Source organism: Equus asinus, chromosome 9 (genome assembly GCF_041296235.1).
Source record: "Equus asinus isolate D_3611 breed Donkey chromosome 9, EquAss-T2T_v2, whole genome shotgun sequence".
Classification (NCBI taxonomy): domain Eukaryota; kingdom Metazoa; phylum Chordata; class Mammalia; order Perissodactyla; family Equidae; genus Equus; species Equus asinus.
Window position 1 is genome coordinate 14,621,697 of NC_091798.1, and position 20,545 is coordinate 14,642,241.

The 20,545-nt window shown below is 50.8% G+C and overlaps 1 protein-coding gene across 1 annotated transcript in view; it reads left to right on the forward strand.

Annotated features, from left to right (window-relative positions):
- Positions 1–20,545, forward strand: part of SLIT3 (slit guidance ligand 3) — a 588,267-nt gene that overhangs the window by 483,808 nt on the left and 83,914 nt on the right. Inside the window, exons 13-16 of the mRNA XM_070517106.1 lie at positions 5,059–5,202; positions 6,511–6,674; positions 16,648–16,798; positions 18,041–18,115. Coding sequence (XP_070373207.1) covers positions 5,059–5,202; positions 6,511–6,674; positions 16,648–16,798; positions 18,041–18,115 — 534 coding nt within the window. The remainder of the gene's footprint in view (positions 1–5,058; positions 5,203–6,510; positions 6,675–16,647; positions 16,799–18,040; positions 18,116–20,545) is intronic.

Below are 20,545 nucleotides of genomic sequence, written 5' to 3' on the forward strand. Positions count from 1 at the left end.
TGAATGAATGGAACTGCAAGCTGCTATGAGTGTTGACAGCACCTGGGACTTTTCTGGCAGGCAGGCCCGGTCCCCTAGCAGGAGGACTCAAGTCACAAGAGCCCTCCTTAGCCCAGATTCAGGGTATTTCACTCCCCCTTCAAGCTCCAGCTCTGTGGCTCTCCACGGCTTCTGTTTCCTGCCTTGCTTTTCCTGAAGGCGACGGCTCCTGGAAAAGATTATCGCTCAGCAGCATCGTTATGTTGGTTAATCAACGAGCTGAGTGCTAATACCTCTTGACATGGAACATATGTGGAAGCCGAAAATGCTCTGAGAAGAGGGGGTGGCAGAGGGCCTCGTGGAGCTAACAATTGGAAATACATTTCGAAGGTGATGTACTGGTACTCCTGCTCTCGGATGTGCCACTCTCCTTAATTTCCTCTGACGGGAGCACGGCTCTCTTTGTTCTGTTTTACTGTAGAATCCTCACTTCGTTAATGAGAGTGTCTACAAAGCACGTGCTTCAGCCCCCTCCCATAAACAGTAGGTGATTCCTACAGTCCCTTGGTGGGCATCGGGGTGACAGAATGGGTGGGGGCACAGTCTTGGAACTAAGATAGCATGGATCCAAATCTCAAGCTACCACTTGCTAGCTGTCCAACTTTGGTCAAAGGGACTTAAGCTTTCCGAGCCCCAGAGGTGTCCTCTGTCCGATGGAGATAACACTTACCTCACAGGGCAGTGGGGAGATTCAGAGTTAATATGTATAAGGTGCTTGGCGAGTGCCTGGCCATGTGTAATCCTTATTACCTGTTAGGTCGTGTGGCCCCAGCTGTTCACCTAGCCTGGTCATCTCAGAGCCTTCACTCTTTTTGTTTCTATGACCTCTGAAGTTCCTTTGGGAAGTGAGTCTTGGAGCAGGTGACCCCAAAAGATGGTTGGATCTGCTTCTGGGGAAATATTCAATAAGTCCCCAGCCCCCTGACTCACTGGATCCAACAGCAGATCAAGCTGAGATCTAGTTGGGGCATCAAGTTTAAAGTTTGAGAGTCAGGCAGCCTCTTGAATGCGGCAAGCTGGAGAATACTATCTGCTTCACCACTGTCCCTGGTCTTCCCAGAGTGGAGTGAGAATTCAGGGTGAGGGGAGTGCAGAGCCAGGCATACCAGCTCCCAAATCAGCATTTAGTCAGTGATCCTCAAGGTTGAAACCCTGCTTTGCACCTGTGCAAGGCATTCAGTGAAGAACCCGCCACTTTGTGCCAATGGCAGTTTGGGGAGCATCCCATCTCTGCCAGCTTGGTGCCAGGTCCTTCCTAAGAATCAGCAGGACTCCGGATGCCTCTACACAACCAAAAGGCAAGCAGTCTTCCAGACCCAATCAGACCTCCGTCCACCTAAAGCGTGCCCAGGTGCATTCCAAAGCTAGCAAAAATAGCCCAGAGACAGGGGACACTGTCCATCAGGCATAGATACAAGAATATGGATTTTGCATGATGGATAAGAGATGAACTTTGGAGTCAGACAGGCTGGAGTTTCACTTACCACTGGGTGACCTAGGTCAAATCCGTCACCACTCTGACCCTCAGTTTCCTCATCGGCAAAATGAGGACAATGATTGTGCTGCTCTGAGGGTGAAAGTAAAGACTGCATGGAAAGTGCTTTGGACAACACTTGGCAGAGGGCTGCACATAGAGCTGTGGGCTCTGGAGATGCCACTCCATTATTATTATCGTTTCACACAGCAGTGACACCGCGACTCCTCAAAGGCGGGTGAACCAGGACAGATCAAGCAGCCTTGATGGAGAAAGAGAGAGAAGACCTGTGTTCAGGACTTATAATAGAACTGCTGAATCCCGTTTCAAATCCTTGTTTCCTCTCAATTTGCTCCACCAAAGGGTGTTTGTTTAATTCCCCTCCAGCTCTTGTCCGTGAACCAGATAGCTTGGAGATCTTTTCATGGAAGCCAGACGGGGCTGGGTGGCTGCCAACCATCCTCCCAAAGGAGAGAGGACAGAAGGACAGGCTGTGAGATCTTGCTGGGGCTAGGGATCAGTGAGGCTGTCCCCAACATCTAAATCTGGATAAGCAGCTTAATTTTATCTCTCCCTGCCCAACACGTCTTGCCTTAGGGAGCCAAGCCTCCTGGGAGAAAATAAGTGACGGGGGGACTCTGCCCTTTTCTGTTGCCTTTTGCACTGCTTCATACACTCTGCTTCTTGTGCTGTCTTTGTCTAGGAATTCTGCCAGCCTGGGTTGTTTTGATGCCTTCTATCATTGCGATAACATCCCATGCTGAGAGATCTAGGTGCAATAGAGAATAAGATAGCATCTGGATCAGAAAAAGAAGCCTCGATAGTTCTGATGGGTGAGGAGGGTTATCAGAGCAGCTTGCAGTTTGGATACCTTTTCAAGGCAGGTCCAAATTGCCCCTCCCCTCTCCCCAGGGCCATCGTCCTTATCCAGTGTCTAGCACTCCCCAGTACCAAGCACTGCAATTGAGCTTGTGAATCTGCACTAGGGTCTCAAATCTAAACGCTCACTCAGGCAAGGTAGGCAGAATGAACTAGTGAAGGGCATACAATAGGGAGTAGTGAGGACTGTGGTGAACAGAGAGCATATGTTCTATCCAGAGGGGGCAGCCACTCCATAGCTGCCTCCAAATGGACCCAGTGTTGCTAGAGCTTCTGAATTTTTTTTCAAGAGGAAATAGAAATCTGGTGTGTGTGTGAAACTTCCCAATTTTTAAAACAGTAGGAAGGCTGAATGAACAGATTTGCATGTGAGATGTTGCAGTATGTTGCAAGGAGGATTCTATCCTCAGGCATGAAGTTGGCACCTTTGACCCAGTCTGTTTACTGCATAGTGCAATCTTTCCTAGCCAGATGATGCCCTCAGAGGACCCTGAATGTCTGTTTGGAGCAAAGCATTTGCCACATACTTTGTTTTTCCTTCTAAACAAACAGACCAAAACAATGTGTGTGTGAAGGGTCCATTCCTGACCCTGAGGTGCATGGCCCTGTTGGATGCTCTCACTTTTCTCCTTGTTTCTCTGCTCCATGGCCTCCTTCTTGGAATGCCCCCAAAATGGAGTGACCTTGGCTAAAATGTAGTACATAAAGCCCAGGAAATTCTCAGGAAAATGCTGCAGAGGGGCTCGACAGACAAGCGGGGTAGGTAAAACCTTCACAGAGAAGACACCAAACCCTCTAGAGACCTGAATTATCCTATCTACTTCCAGCATGCTCCCTGGAAACACTTGTGACCTTGAGCAAGCCCACCCAACTCTTGGCCTCAGTTTCCTCACCTATAACTTGTGAGGCTGGTGCCCGTCTGCCCAGGTTACTGTGAGAATAATAGGATATTGGGAAAGCACTTTGGAAAACATGAAACGTATTCTAGCAACGTGAGCTTTTTTCCATTGCGAGGCGAGAGGACATCCGTGTGGACCCCTGGGACCCTGCCCATTATTAGCCAGATTACACAGGCAGCTCTTCCACTGTCACGGCCACAGCCGCCTGTCTGTACACGGATGCGCAGGCGGCACGCCGGGAGCAAGGGAGAGGCGCACGGATGGTTTAGCTCCCCTGGGCAGCCCCGTTCGCAACTAAAGTCCCCCTGGCTGGCATCAAGAGCCTCCGGAGGGAGCCAGCCCACTACGAGTCTCATGGGTCATTCCGCACAAGGGAAGCTCTGAGCCAGCTTTGAAAGAAGAAATTTTTAAAATTCAACATTTTTGCTGGTTGGTTTAGTTCCCCCCTCTCCCACTTTCATTCAGGAAGGAGTGAGAAATGATTTTGCACTGGTTTCGAGGGCACAGCTAGTCAGTCTAGTGTCATAGAGAAAATTCTTAGGACCCAGTTTCGCTTGACTTGCCAGCCCCATTCTGGGGAACTCTCCTATAACCCTCATGGCATCATCTGTGCTGGATCAGAATTTCACCGAAAAGGCAGCTTCTTTTGACACTTTTCTTTTCGATAGGGAGAGGGTCTGAAGAGCTCAAACCACAGCAGAAGGGGTCCCTGGTGGACGGGAAGGCTGACCCGGGGGATCAGTGCCACCTTAGAGGAAGGTGACCCCCTGGAGTTGCATGTGGAGTTGGGTGTATTTCTGGCACAAATGCCTGTGCCAAGCCCTGAGAATAAAGGGAGGAATGTGGAAATGGATGTCGTTAGTGCCATCATAGAACTTACTGTCTTGGATGGGAGGCAAATGATAAACAAGAAAACCAATACCCTATAGTCACACATGGAGGGAAGTGCTGCAAAGAAATAAACAGGGCTCTGAGAGACGATAACGGGGGGTTGGAGGTCCTGTACATGAGGTGGTCAGGGCAGGCCTCTCTGAGGAGGTAGCGTTTGAGCTGAGATGCAAAGGAGGAGAAAGAACCACCTTATGAAAGGGAGGAAGAGTGTGTTCAAAGGACCTGGGCCCAAACACACATGGTGTACCTGAGGGACCAGAGGGTAGTGAATTGGGGGTGGGATGGATGAGAGGGGAAAGGTGCAGAGGTCAGATCACATGGGACCCCATCTGTGGGGGTGGGGGTTGAACATGTGTGCATGTGCGAGAAGGAGAGAAAAGGAGAAGAATGTATATGTACCTGCACGCATGCCTACCCATGGATGTATTTTTTCTGGGAGGATGACATATGGCTTTCATCAGATTTTCAATGGGATCAGTGACCCAAAACAACTCTAAGGAATTTTCTGAATCAAAATTGCCCTTAGTCAATCAACTAAAGCTTTAAAACATTTGTGCCAGATGATTTTTGTTTTCTGATTCCTGGAAGCTCTGCATTCTAAAGCAGACAGTGAAGCACATGGGGTACCACTTCTGGTCTTCCTGCACAGGCATGGGTGCGAGGATGGCTCCAGGGGTTGGCAGTGTGCAGCACAGCATCTGTGGTGATGGCATGCAAGTGCCCGGATGAGTTTCAGTGGCCACGAGAATGCAAGTAGCAGGAGCCCAAGGCTGTAGCAGAGCTGGGGGGCCCTGAGCCCAGCCCCTGCAGGCGCAGCCCTTGCCCCACAGGTGATGACCAGGGTTTGTGGGTCACCGGCCTCTCTTCTGCTTGCAGCCTCCTCAATGCCAACAAGATCAACTGCCTGCGGGTGAACACCTTCCAGGACCTGCAGAACCTCAACCTGCTCTCCCTGTACGACAACAAGCTGCAGACCATCAGCAAAGGGCTTTTTGCCCCTCTGCAGGCCATCCAGACACTGTGAGTATGCCGCCTCCACTGCCAGCACGTGCCCAGGCAGCAGGTGACCCCAAACACCCAGTCACAGAGAACACCCAAAATGAAGGCAAAGTGAGCACATCCAGGAAGATCTTTAGAGCCTGCAGTGAGAATGGAATCGTAACTCTAGTACTAGCTTACCTGTACTGAGTACTGACAAAGAGCTCAACACCGCACTGAGTACTTTCCCTGTGTTCAAACCTTTAAGCCTCACAGCAACCCTGTGTGTAAGGTGCTGTTACGATCCTGAATTTCTGTGTGAGGAAACCAAGGCACAGAAAGGTTAAGTAACTTAGTCAAGGTTGCACAGCTAGTAAGAAGCAGGATTTGAATCCAGGCAGAGTTGCTATTCACCTGCTCTCTTTACCATTATGGCCACTGTATGCTGAGCAGGCTCCAGCTCTGCTGATAACTCATTCTTGCCCACCAACACCCCCGCCACCCTGAAAACCAAACCTCTCATCCGGGTGCTCTGAGAATATCGCATCTCCCTCTTTAGGGAACAGTTCCTCACTCCCAAGCACTGCAGGTGTTCATAGAGTGGTGGACGCAGATGACACCTGAGCACAGATCTCAGCTGTGTTTGGGGGCTCCAGCCCCAAGCTTAGACCCTAGCTGCAGCGCCAGGCCTGACCATGAAGTGGAGGCTTCTGGAGACCCTCTGAGTCATCTGGCACTTACTGCCCCTGTAGCCAGAGACAGGAGCCAATAAAGAGTAAGAACAGCTGCCGCACACCGAATGCCGACCATGCGCTGAGCACTGTGTATGGCACTTGGGAGAGTGTTCTCACTGAGCCTGGGGAAGCGAGACCCACGGTGCTGCGCTCGTGATGAGGAGGATAATGACGACAATACCCACTACTCTGTATGGAATACTCCCATGTGCCCATCGCCATGCCAGCTGCTTTGTGTGTCTGGTGTTACTGAGCTGGGAGAAATAAAATAAAGGCTGCTCTCAGCGTCAGCCCTGGCCTGCAACTTGCTTTGCCCATCAGAACTGGCATGGGTGAGAGTCGAGGCAGCAGTGGTGGGTCCTGCCCCATGTGGGGAGATCGGCAAGACTAAGTCCCCAGACTGGATGCCAGCTGCACCTGTGACTGTCTTTTGCAGACAGCAGGCCTCAGGCCCCCTCTCTGGGTCCTGTCTAAAAGGCTCCATGTCCTCCAAGGCCTCCTGGGGTGAAGAGGGAGGGAGCCTGGCTCTGGGATGCCAGGACCCAGCACCAGGCAGGGGTGGTGGAGGAGCGCAGCACCTCGGGTCGCTCCTGATGAACTCCCATCCCTCTCGCAGCCACTTAGCCCAAAACCCATTTGTGTGCGACTGCCACTTGAGGTGGCTGGCCGACTACCTCCAGGACAACCCCATCGAGACCAGCGGGGCCCGCTGCAGCAGCCCGCGCCGGCTGGCCAACAAGCGCCTCAGCCAGATCAAGAGCAAGAAGTTCCGCTGCTCAGGTAATCAGGTTAGGGGGCTGGGCCCCACTTTCCGACTCAGAGTACAGCAGCCCCGGAGAGGCCAATAATCCAATCTGGAGGACAGCGAGCGCTGTAATGGCTCCTGGGGAGCATCTTTGCAAATTAAATTGGGGAAATTCAGTTAGCCCTGCAGAAAACCAATTATCTTATGGATTTAAAATAAAACACACACACACAATAAAAGCATGGAGGGAGGGTGGGGAGAATGCGCGGTTTCAGGAGAGACAGAACCAGGCGGCCGCATGTCTCCAGGGGGCCTGTACACACGTGCCCTTTAGATGCTACGATTTTTGCTTGTTTGTTTGTTTCTCAAGCATGCTCCCCAAGTGGCAGATGGAGAAATAAATATATCCCAGGCCAGGCTGCAGGCAGCATCTAATCTTAGGGGCCTCTCATCTGCTCTAAGACTGCCTTGGGTGCGGCCCTTACACTATAGTGTGTTATAGGTTTCACAGACATTCTCACCAGCTATGGTGCGTTCTGATTATGGAGAGAACAGCAAAGAGTTGTGCTCGAGAAGAAAGCAAAACCTTACTCTCTAGTTCCCAAGCTCTCTCTAGAAACCTTCCTCCCCACTGCACTCAGGAAGGACACTGACCGGGGCTGAATGGCAGGAGAATTCTCAGCTCATCTTAAAAGAGAAGCAGCTCTCCTTGACCCAATAGCTAGGTGAACAGGCAGTTAGAAAGGACTATCATTTGTATAGTTTGATACTGGAAAAAATCACCCAGCTGCATTGTGCTCCCAACGGTGAGAGATTGATAGTATGATGTACTGAGACGGGTTGGAGCCAACTCTCACAATCTGGGTTTCAGCAAGAACCGCTCTTCTCCCCGTGCCTGAGAGTGTCTGACGTAAGTGAGTTTTCCCGGGGAGAGCGCCAGCGTGGGCACTGGTCTCTGGGAGAAGACCAGCAGGCAGACTTCTCCTTCTTGCAAGTTGTTCTTGTCCTCCAAGTCAGATTCTTTAGTCCGTGTCTCCAGAATGATAAATTTTAGCTGTTTTTTTCTACAGAAGCAAATACCTTGAGAGGGCTTGGAGGTACCACGGGGACTTTGTGACAGTATGAGACGTTGGTCCCAATTTGTCTTCCCCAGAATAATGATGTCAGTTTCAAGAGTAGTTTCTCGCCTGTGATGAGCAGGGTGCTGAGTGCTCCTAGTGTGATTTGGTTCTTCCAGTAGTCCCGTGAGATCAGCAGGAGAAATCTGCATTCTGCAGCAGAGGGAGCTGAGGGCTCAGAGGTGAAGGGCACCCCAAGGTCACAGCTAGCAAACGGTGGAGGCAGGACCGGACGCAGGCCTGGCTCCCTCCTCAACACTGTGCAGCATGTAGGCTAGAAGGAGCATTTGGGAAGGAGGTCCAGCTGCTTCAGTGACTTCCTTTCTCAGTCTCATGGCCCTGCCCCCACCCGCCACCCCCACCCCCGAACTCTTTCCTTAAGTTCCTTCTTGGGGCTGGCAGCATGTCTGGAAGGAAGACCTCCCCCAGCCCAGAGCTGTCACCTGAGGGACAACCATCCTTTCCAGGCAATCTTTCCTCATGGCCTACGCCTCTTATTCCCCCCATCCCCTCTGCTTCTACCTGTGTCTGGCCAGGCCTGAGTTAATTAGCTCTCGCAAACAGTTGTGCCCAAGAAGAGGGGCGGTAAGAGATAGAGGAGGGCAGGGTGCCATCTGTCAACCCCCACCCCTGGGTCTCACGGGGGTCCCAGCAAGATCTCGCACTCCAGATGGATGCCCCAGCCCTGGGGGGCAGGGCAGGGATGGAGTCCGCCCAGGGTCTGAGGACTGGTGTCTCCCAGGGACACAACCTGGACAATTGCCTAAGAATGCCTGCAGGCTGGGATTGGGGTGGTAGGGCAGGAGGTGGGGGTACAGAAAGAACTAAGTAGGAGAAAGAGAAAATTGCAAATAGACCTAGGAAACAGCAGAGCTTAGTTCTAACTCTAGCTTTGCCACTGTCTGTCTACCTGTGCATTGGAGGGGTCCTGGCTTCTTTTCCTATGTGGGACAGGGGTGCTTGGAAATAAAAAAAAAAAAAGAACCAAACGGGGAGAAGGAGCAGCTCCTTAGATTGACTCTGGATAAAATATCTTTTTCTAAAATCAATACTAAGCAGAAAGATTATTCCCATAAAGACAGTGAAAGTTACAGCTGTGATGAGCCTGCCATACAGCATTCTATACGCTTTTATTTTATGTAGCTGCAGAGAAGAGAGGTAGACGGAGCTGCTGGTGAGCTCCAAAGGCCTTGACTTTGAGAGACACGGGGGCCCGGACCTGCCTTGGCCTTGGGAGATGCAGAAGCCGTAGGTCTAAAGCTCTGTGTTTCCAGGAAGCTCCAGAAGAAGGGAAGTAGGGCAGGTGACATGAACTGGATTTGACAGATAATAACTCTGCGTTTACTTTCCCCTAAAAGCACCCCCATTGCAAAGACAGCTGATGTAATTAGGAGCCAATTTGAGGGCTGCTCCTGCCACGCATCAAGCCCCTCCTTAGGCGGGTCGTCTGGTTTCCCAGCTGCCCTGTGTCTGCCTCTGTCGGCGCATCCGCCGCCCTGGGCAGCAAGATCGGGTTAGAGGTGGATGCTGCCGGCTGGAGTGATCTGACCATCAGATTAAGTCCTCCTGAAAAGGCACTGCCTGGCTGCCTGGGACCCCACGCCCATCCCCAGGAGAGCACTTGGCAGCTGGAAGATGCTTTCTCTCTACCATCAACCCTACCCACTTTGTGTGTGGCGGTCCAGGCAGCAAGAAGAAGAAACTCTCATGCTGGAGAGTAGGGAGGGTGGTGACAATGTGTCCAAAGATGGCAGACAGCAAGACACCTCTCAGGGAATTACAGAATTTTAGAGCCCACAGAGGTCACCCAGTCCATGCCAGAGAGGAAGACATTGAGGCCCACGCAGCAGAAAAGCTGGTCTAAGTTTATAGAGTACTATTTTTAGGATTTCTGACATACTGTGAAGATTCTTGACAGCTTTCTCCCTGGTTCCTCTATTTCATTTTGTTGAGAGAAACCGAAGAGAAGGAGAATGCATTTTAAGGCCTGGGGGCAGGGATGTGACAGGGATGGATTTTCCCTGCTACTGAAGCCCTGGGTACCTGAATGTGAAATCCCAAAACCAGAGTGTTTACAGAGCCCTGCATGTCTGGGGGCAAAGTGGAGTTGAGTCTAGATTGCAGTGGCCAGCTCTAGTTGGTCAGATGAGAGGGCTTAGAGAGAGGAGGGGCCAGATCCAGAGCTGTGGAATGACCTTGACTAACTGGTCAACCTTTGCAGACAACCTGTGCACTGTCAAGATGCTGCCACCATCTTGTCCCAGAAAAACTTTGTGGAGGAACAGTGACCCCATCCCACCTGTTAGAGGGCAGGGCAGGGAAGGGATCAGTCACCTGGCCCTGGCTCTGCCTCTTCAGGGTGCACACATCTCCCAATGGTTTGAGAGGAAGTCCATCAAAACTGCCCCTGATCTATTGCAGATAATGATAGAAAGACTGGGCACCCTCACCTGGGCCACTGGCATCCACAACAGTTGGTTGTTGGTCCCCACAACCCACTACCATGATTCACAGCCATGGAGGAATTCAGGAAATCAAGAAGGACCCTAGAATCAGGTGTCTTCCCTCTTTCCTTCCTTCTCTTTGTCTGAAAGAGCCCCCTCCTCATGAGGGCCACTGGTCACCTCTGTGAAAGTCCTTATTCTCAGATCTTTATGATTATAGTTTTCTCAGTCCCAAACCCAGGGCCCCACTGGATTCCCCATCTTTCTCTCTGACCAGGAACATGTATTTTCTCCCAGTACCACACCCTTCCTCTACCATACCTCAAGCAATCTGGGCGGATCAGCTGTCGGCCATAGGGTTTGGGGGAAACTGAAAGCTACTGAAGAGACTCCTTAGATGTGGAACATCAAAGGGACTTTTTCCTAAAGAAGAGCGTTGCAGCTTTGCTAAGCCACTGGGAACTGTGGCTTTCTCTTTGAGGGGCTTGGGGAATAGACCGTTAGGGAACCACTCTGCTGTGGGGATGGGCGCTAGCTTGCCGAGCGTGCAGCAGATGCTTCTGCTGAATTTGATGTCTTGTCAGATCAAATGGTGTGATGAATTGAGTTTAGAGGCTCAGTTCAGGCCTGTGATATGACCACTGACACCTGACTTCTTTAATTCTCTTGAGAAGGATCCCTTTTGCCCTGATACTCCTGAGTAGGGGTGTCCAGTAGTCTCCTGCTTGTCTTCTCCCTTCTTCTGTGTCTCCTCTGGGACGGGGAACAAGGCGGGCGGGGCTCCTGTCTTTGGAAGTGTTCCCGTGGAACCCCGCTCCTGGTACTAATCACACTCAGTGGGGGCCTGCTCCGGCTTCCGCTGCTCCACGCTGCTTCCTCTGAGCGCTCCTGTCCTCTCTCTGACGCTGCTTCCTGACCTTGACTCTGACCGGTCGCCGTGGGGCTTTCCTTTGTGCTTGATCTAACCATGTGGTGGCACGATGGAAACGGAACATGGTTCTGTCAAGCACCGCGGAAAGCACCGCGCTCTCCTGCAGCATGGCCCGCCACCGCCGCCACCACCACCGCTGGACACCTCTTCTCTGCTCTGGAGCACCGCAGCCCACCACCTGCCAGACCCACCTCTCCCAGTCTAGCCTCACAAAGGGCCAGGGGTGGTGGGAGTCTTGAAGGATTCACAGAGCTTCTCCACCTCCAGGTAGCAGATACGGGCTGATATGGGTATGGAGAAGCACACTGGGGACAAGCTAAGATCTGTATCCACATCTCCTACCCCCAATGGATTTGCCATCCCCCAAATCTAGTCTGGATGCCAGCCAAGGGGAAAGTAGCTAGGTTCGAGCTAAGAAACCACTATTGTATCTTCCATTCGAAGGGAACGGGTGTGCCTAAGGCACATGCCCCATTGTTTCATGGAAGAGTCCCAGCCCAGGGCCGTTTTCCCAAGTGGTAGCTAACGCAAAGGTCACTCTACTTGTGACCCGCCCCCTACTGCCTCTTTATTGGAAGCACTGGGAATGAATGTGAAGGTGAGAATGGGTGAACCAGGCACGAGTCTGAGACTCTGGATTTAACCTGAGGCTCCTTCTGAACCTGACCCTCACCCCTCAGGAGTACTTTGGCTCTGGTCCCCGTGCAGCCTGAAGTCCAGTCTGTTCCCTTGACTTTCCAAGCACAGTTAACTTGGAGGTCAACGGGCTGGGCTCCTCACGTGGTACTTGTTCAGTGCAGGCCACGTAGGGGCCGTGCAGAAACAGGCTGTCTCGGACAATAAAGAGAGAGCCCCTGGCACCTCCCATTCTGCTTGTTTCTTGATAAATCCTAGACCAAGTGTAACCAAAGATTGTGTTGTTGGTTCTTGCCATGGAGTCTATGTCCTATCCCATAAGAGAGAGCCGTGGTGGGAACCAAACCCAGGAGGTGGGCTCTGGATTCCCATGGTGATGTATGGCTCTCATTGTCTCCTCTTTCAGGCTACCCCTCAGATCCAGGGGCCCAACCATTTCTGGGTGATGGACAGTCCTATTTCCCTCTCTCACTTTTTTTACCGTATATTGAGTGCTTCCTGTAGGCCAGGCACAGAACTGTTTTAGATCATCTTGTTTAATTTTCACAATGACCCTATAAGTCCCATTTCACGTATTTGAGGCTCAGAGAGGTTAACTAACTTGCCCAGGGTCAGCATGGCTGCTCTTTATGGCTATAATACTCAGCTTTTCCTGCTGTGGATAATCCCATTGCCTTGAATTATAAAATCAAAAAGACCTTGACGTGAATTGGTAGAGAGTTGAAATTTTTTTTAACGCTCCCTTTCAACCTTGCTTCTGGTAATAGAAAATAACTTGAATAAGAGAGAGAGCCAGCAGCACTGTTTAAATGAATCTACCAAGATCCATTTGGTACAGAGCAAATCCTCAAGACTGGAGAAATTCCCTTTCCCTCTGAACAGAGGGGGCATTCTGAGTTCCTCGGTGCTGCCAGCACCATGAGGGGGGCCAGGACTTTGGGAGCGGGTCCACAATGGCGCCCTTCCATCGGCGCCTCCTTGGTCCCACAGCAGCCGACTTGTGACCAGGTACTGCCCAGCCACAGGCCGTGGGCATTTCTCTCTGCTCTCAGGCAGATAGCTGTATTCATAATAGACTCTGATGGAAAGAGCTTACCAGGACAGCTGTCTGCCCAACTGATCACCAAACCCCTGGCAAAACAGTTGGTGTTTTCCAGCCACTGGCGTCTGGTCCTCACGAGTGGGTAACTATGTGCCCGGCAATGTTCTCTTGACTCCATTCATTACTTGAGACCATTTGCTCGTCCGCATAACTCTCTTTTCAAGCTGAGGAACCCCGACAGACCTCCTACTCCCCCTAGTTCCTCTTTCTGCTCCTTTCCTTCTTTCTTTCATCTTGCCCAGCTTAGGGATATTGGAGGTAAAAGGGGAAAGCTCTGGACACGTGCGTTAACGGGTCCACGGTCATCAGATAACAGCGAATCTGTGACTTCCACTCAACAAACTGGTTGCCCAAAGAATGATGGAAAATGCAGATGGCTAATGGCAGCAGTCATCCTGAGCCCACTGCTGGCCTCTGCAAAGTCCATCCAAAGAATGGGAGCCCTGGCTCCCTACTTGCCCCAAACCCATGACCATGCAAATGGTACATACGTTCTCTCCTGGGAAGTGGCCATAGGGCAGGGATTCGTAATAAAATCACGTTGCTGTGGATTTCCACCCCCTGATCTATTAAAGCTTCTCTGTGATCATGTCGCAAGTGTCGTTGTTCTGAGCCGCCTGCAAAAGGGGAGGAGGGAGCAGGGCAGGGGCAGGCGAAATGCCTTGTGACGTCAGTTCTCCCGGGACCCACTTCAGCCGCGGTTTTGTTTTATGGCCCTTCTTCAAATCCCCCGAGATCCTTCCCGCCTGAACTCGCCCCAAAGAGAGGAAGCAAGCGGCGGCCTATTTCAGTTACTTCTCTCCTACTAAGTATTTCTGGCAGTGACAAATACGCGTTGAGATTGAAATTGACTTTTAAAGCTCCGGAAAAGTTAAAAATACTTTTGGGTAGTTATGAGCATTAGGCATAACAAATGGCTCGAAGAAACCCTGGGTAGTTTCGGTAATGAAATATGAAGTGATGGAGGTGGCATTTCAGGCTGGCTCTGAGTGGGGAACGAACTCTTTCAGTTATGTACATACGCCGTTATTAACATTTCTGGCTCCCACTCATATGAAATATCACACTCCGACCCCCTCGTTATTACAAACCAGGGCAATAACAAAAACAGCAGGGGGAAAAGTGCTGGAAAGAACACATTAGTCCATCGAATCTAATTGCAAAATCATTTCATTAAAATGGGTCAGCAGCTCCATTGCAGAGGTCCGCCAGTTATAATCTAACTATACTACAGAGAGCGATTCCTGCTAACTACAGACGCTCTCACCTTGATTAAAAAGAAAATGCATTTACTCGGCGGCTGTCCCTGGCCACGGCCCAGCCGGTGCATGTCTTCAAGCTCATCGTGTTGAAGAGCAAACTGTGCTCCCTCCTCTCTCTCTGCCTTTGATCGGCGCTCAGGCTTCCTCCGCTTTGCCAGGATCCCATTGTAGACCCTTCTGAGGGAAGAATACTTGCATATGTACGAAATGTTCCTTTATGCCTTCACCGTGTGAACCACCAGCAGGGAGCAAGAGAGGGGTGTCATTTAGCAGGGATTGCAAAATGAAATTTGCCCAGGATTCGGCATGTTGATGTGTCTGGGGGAAGATTGCCCAGGTCAGAGTTATTCAGTGGGATGGACGCTGGCAAACCAAGGATAAGAGATTTGCATAATGCATTGGACCAGGAATCCGCTCAAATAACTGTGGGGATACGTGCACGGATTTTGCTCACACAAGGCTGGGGGTGGAGGATGGGATGAAGGAGGGGGATTGGGAGGGAACAGAGAGGGAAAGGAGACAGGTCCAGGCCTCTGACACCCTGTTTTAGGTAGATGGTCTCACTTCAGAATCAGAGATCCACCAAGTTCATTCCCTATCAGGAATTACCACAGGCTGATAATGTGAGGGGTGAGAAACAAGAGGGCAGACATCTGTTTCCCGCCTTGCCATAGCCACTACTGGAAAATGCCATTTGGCCCACCCCGACCAAGCTGGACTTTATGATCATTCCTAGAAGGACTGGGATAAACACGAATTTGCAGTGAAGCAGAGGATTAGTCACGTGGGCCCTGGCAGCAGCCTGCCTGGGTCCATCCCTCTGCCATATACTGAGTGACCTGCGGGCTTCAGTTTCTTCATCTGTAAAATGGAGTCATCGTAACCTCAGAGTGTTGCAAGGATTAAATGGCCCCACTCATTTGAAGTTCAAAGAATAGTGCCTGCCTCATGGTCCACGCTCAGTAAATGTCACCTGTTATCACGAGCCACACTGATGCGTTAGTGGCCTCTGATGTGCCAAATGTCCCACTAGGTTCTAGAAGAAAACAGTAGTAGAATCACAAACATCTGTACAACTCTTGACCCTTTCCCGGAGACTCTGCACCACTTTGCTCTTTCTGCGTCTTCACAACAACCCCTGTGAGATGGGGGCAATCATTTGATTCCCGTTTTACATGTGGAGAGACTGAGGCTAGTAAGGGGCAAAGCCTGGACAAACCCACACCCTCTGCTGCTAAACCTCTGTCCTGCTCGTGCCCCAGGCTGCCCTGATGCAGATAAGATGGCCAAGGTGTGCCTCCGCTAGTTAAATAAATGATACTCACGTTCTCCAAAACACTTCAGAAACATGTGTAACTGATGTGCTAATGACACCCCATGTATGCATTGGGTAAATGTGACCAAGGTCGTGTTTCGTGCCTAACATTGTGCTAGTGAACTGATGAGGGTGAAAGAGTGAGGAAGACCCACCCCTGTCATCTAGCTGGTGTCGGATAAGAGAACTGGAGTTTCCCTGGCACCTCGGGCACAGTTCATGGTCTCACAGAAGTTGGCCCAGCTGCCCGGGGATCATTTCTGATCATTAAGGCAGCTCCCTGGGGCATCTCCCAAGACATCACATTGTTGATCCCGTTACCATCACTGTGTGACCTCGGGAGAAATTAAATTTCAAAAAAATAAACCTTAGCTCCAACTACTTTTAGCACTTCTGAACTGGCCTCTTACTCTAGTTAAACAGAGCTTACTCCCAAAGGCAGAGGGCAAATCTGGCCCTCACAAGGTGTGTGCTTGTCCTCACAGTGTTTTAAATTGGAGTTCATTGCCAGGATTGTTTTTAAGAAAGGATTGTCAGGCAACCCTGAGCTAAATTCCCAAGCTTTAGGGCAGTGGACTTCAATTCCCCAGGTCCTCAGCCCTCACTACTGTCTTCTCAAGGTTGAGGCCAGGTGTCCATGGTCACTGATCACCATATGCTGGGCCTCCTTTATCGTTCCGTTACCTGCTTGGGCCCTGAAGACAAGTGACTTTGTGACCGCCTTTCTTTACCTCATTCCCACCCCCGGCATAGCCCCCATCAAAATCTCTTCACTTGGATTTTCATGAACACTTAGAGGCTCCGCAGTCAATAGACATCATGGAGTGGGTAGCCCCCTAAATTGGAGGCTGAATTGTGTACGCATGTCCCTAGGAGCATGTCTCTGAGGAGAACATCCATAACTTTCATCAGCTTCTCAAAAAGGTCCTGACCCACAAAAGCTTAAGCGCCCCCAGAGCTTGAGCCTGGTTTCTGTGAGAACTGAAAATGATGAATGACAAAAACCAAATGGAGAGTCATGGATGGACCTGGGAGGCTAGGGGACAGGAAGGGCACCAGCAGGCTGGCCAAAAAATAAAGGCAACGCTGTGTCTGTCACTGGACCCCACCCCCCGTGTGTCTCCCCACCCCTACTGCCCACAGCCTCCCCAGTGCTGGGAACCCCAGTGACGCTGACGCCCCCTCTTTGGCCCCGCCCAGGCTCAGAGGATTACCGCAGCAGGTTCAGCAGCGAGTGCTTCATGGACCTCGTGTGCCCCGAGAAGTGCCGTTGTGAGGGCACCATTGTGGATTGCTCCAACCAGAAGCTGGCCCGCATCCCAAGCCACCTCCCTGAATACGCCACCGATCTGTAAGTGCTACCTGGTTGTGAACTCCCTCCATGTTCCCACACACCCAGTCACCCTGGGCAGGGTCTCCTGGAGGCGACCCCTGCTGGCTCAATCACGTGGGTGGCCCTTGACTGTCCTTTACCTCCTGGGCCGAGGGCAGACACCCAGGCATCCCCTGGGACAGCTTGATGCAATTAGAGACAGTTTATTTATTCTAAAAATATTTTCTGAACACCCCCTGTAAGCCAGGCCCACTGGTTTCCCCAGCGAACAAAGCAGTCAGTCTCTCCTGGCCCTTAGGAAGCTTATGGTGTTACCAGAAAGACGGGTATTAAATAACTGTCATAAAGAGAGAAAATAGCTAGAACAATTAGATATATCTGAGCCTCCAATTATCCATGCTATTAAAGGGGTATCCTGGTTTTATCCAGAAGTGGAAGAGCTAAAAAGTTACAGACTGGCAGGGGGGTGAGGGCACAGCATGTGGGGGCTGACACACCTGGGTCTGACTCCTGTCTTCTCCAGTCTTCCCGAGGTTGGGCAAGTTGCTGCTCAGATCTGAGTCTCAGATTCTAAGCTATAAAATGAAGGCGATGATACCCACCTCCTATGGTGGTTACGGAGCTTAAGGAAGAGAATGCAAGCACAGAATACACCTTGAATCCTGGCAAAGAGAAAGCCCTGCACAAATGATGATGGCCTTTATTAGTAGTAGTTTTTTCTTTGACTTCACAAATCACAGTAGGACACGGCCAGGCACAGTCTTTTTGGCCCTCCTGCTCTCCCTGAGTGTGTATGAATATTGGGCATGGAGTCCCTGAGCTGCCACCAGCAGAGGGAAGTGGTTGGGAAGGAACTGAGTGGCTTGGAGCATTGGGAGAACCTGAGGAAGCCTTCCTGGGGGTTTAAGTCATTATTGGTACCCATGCAAAATGAAGACAGATCATTGGCAGTTGATTGGGTGCTGAAAAAAAAAGGCGTGCCCATGCTCAGTATTCAAAAATGTCCACTACACCCTAGTCAAAGGGGCTTCCTGTAGAAGGAGGAGCCTGGTCTTCCCTCTTTCCTGTCCTTCCACGTTCTCCTCCTCTCACTGCTGGGCCCCTCATGCTGATGGGGTGGGTGCTGAACATTTCCCTGGCTTTCTTGACCTCGGCTGCGTGTGAAGTCCAGGCAGCAACTCAACTGAAGCCATGTGGGGGCTGTAGGAGGGACTCAATCCACAGCTCACCCACCACCTTATCTGCTTGCTTCCCATCTAGGCGACTGAACGACAATGAGATATCTGTTCTAGAGGCCACTGGTGTCTTCAAGAAGTTACCCAACCTGCGGAAAATGTAAGTCAGCCTGGGGAACTTGTCAGCATCCTCCGCTCCCTGGACAAGGTCTGTGTTCCAGACCAGAGCAGAATGCCAGGGCAGGGGCGGCTCCCTCAACCCCCTCTCTAGCCCCTCGCATCCTCCTCCTGCCCCCTGCTGTGGGCATGCACTGGAAGCAGGACACTAAGGCATGACCGTGTAGACAGAGACCAAAATGAAACGTCACTGTTTTTAAATTGTCAAGTATCTTCAAGAACACGCGCTCTGCACCATCCCTGACCCTCACCCCATGTCCCTCTGCTCATCCTGATCCCCCCCCACACCCAACATCTACCCTAAGGGGGAGTGAGAGGAACTCAGGTAAGGACCAGCAATGGGAGGTTAAGGTCTAGGGTACGTGTTACTTAGTGATTTTTATGGAACAAAGGAACCAAGAGGTGATGGTTTAAGGTCTGTTTTTAGATGGGTTCTGAAGGCCTCTGCATCAGTGAGGCGCGTCGGAGCAGAAATGCTGGGGCCTTGCACACTGGGCTTCAGTCTAGGCGTCCCTGGGTCTGACCAGAGCCTGAGCTTAGGCAAAGGGCCCATGTGCTTCTGTTGGCTTTCCCACAGCCAGGGCTGCCTATTCTCATAACCCTCTCCCTGCCCAGGAGGTCAGGCTGTGTCATAAAGATAACAGGAATAATGCTGCTGACCTATTACAGCACTTATCCTGGGCAAGGTGCCACGCTCCCTGCCTCACACACTTCATCTCATTTAGTCCTTGCACACCTGCCTGGTGCTGGCTTCACATTCCCCTTTGTGCAAATGAGGAAGCTGGTGGAGCTCAGAGAGGTTTCATGACTTCTCTAAGGCCACACAGCCAGTAAATGTCAGAGCTGGCATTTAGCCTCAGGCTCATCCATAATCAGACTAATGTGTGGTTGGGCTTCCTTCCCCGGTAGCCCAGCAGAGACCTGTGCACTCTGCCCTGAGCACAGAGAGGGGACTTTTGACCATCTTCTTCTCATCTCCTCCACCCTTCCCCCGACCCCCACCCCATCCTCCACATCTCCCGACTCCAGAGTTGGTGTCTGCTTTGGAACAAAGGAAATACAGTCAATCCTCATTATTCATTGATCCTGTATTTGCTAATTCACCTCACTAAAATTTATTTGTAACCCCAAAATCAATACTCACCAAGCTTTCATGGTCATTCGTAGACGTGGACAGAGCAGCAAAAAACTTGAGTCGTCTTGCATGCATGTTCCCAGCTGACATCAAACAAGAAAACAATCTGGTGTCTTGTTTCAGCTCTCATACTGTAAACAAGGTCCTTTTCGTGGTATATTTAGTGTGGCTTCGTTTGCATGTTTGTGCATTTTATTGGAGATTTCACTATTTAAAATGGCCCCACAGCATAGGGCTGAAGTGCTATCTAGTGATCCTAAGACTGTGATGTGCCTTACAGGGAAAATAAGTGAGTTACATGAGCTTTGCTCAGACATGAGTTATAGTGATGTTGGCTGTGAGTGCAATGTAAATAGATCAGCAATATATATTAAATAAGGTATCTTTAAACAGAAACACACATCAAACAAGGTTACGTACTGATCAGTTGATGAAAATGTTGTGACCAGAGGCCCACAGGAGCCTAACCCTGTATTTCCCCTAGGAGAATGGGTCAAGATTTGCTAAATCATTTTTCCCAGCGACTTTGAAGAACATACCTATGATGGATAATGAGAATTGACTGTAACTCTTATTTGTATCTTGTTCTCTGCTCTCCCTCCCATCAGTCCCCTGCAGGTAAGAAGGAGAGAGACCTTCCCTGCCCTGTGCAGCATCTGGGTCACATGAGTGCTATTCAAGCTTCCTCCCCACTCCTTGCCTGCAGCCACCACTTGACCATGGCCTCAGTGACAGCTCTGTAACTGAGAACAGTGGAGAGCTCTCTGAAGGGATAGCTGAGAGGGGGACACACATGGGTCCTGGTGAGGAGAGTGGCTGTCCATGTGGTCCAGCACCCCTCTAGCTTCAGGGACCCAGCACCAACATTACCCATCACCTGCCAGGAGACGTCCTTTTAAATTTAAACCAGAGAAGCAGAACTTTTTTTTAACCTCAAAACAGAAACTTCTATGCATATGGAGGTGAGGCAGGCATTAAAATGAGTAAAGCTGGCCAAGTGCATATGTGCATAGTAAGCAGGATCAAGTAGTTTTTGCTTCCATAAATATACACTCTCCCATTTAGGTGAAACTCAAGCACTTTGAGTCTTTTATCTTCCACTTTGACAGAAGCGTGAGTATAGAGAACTATTTCTGTCCACTGAGGAAAACAACAGCGCAAACACAGCGATGAGTGTCAGCCAGCTCCCAGCCTCAGCATCCAAGCAACGAAAAGGAGTGGTGGGAACGGTGGCAAAATGTAGGCCCAGTTCTCATCCAAAGAGGCAGATGTCACTCA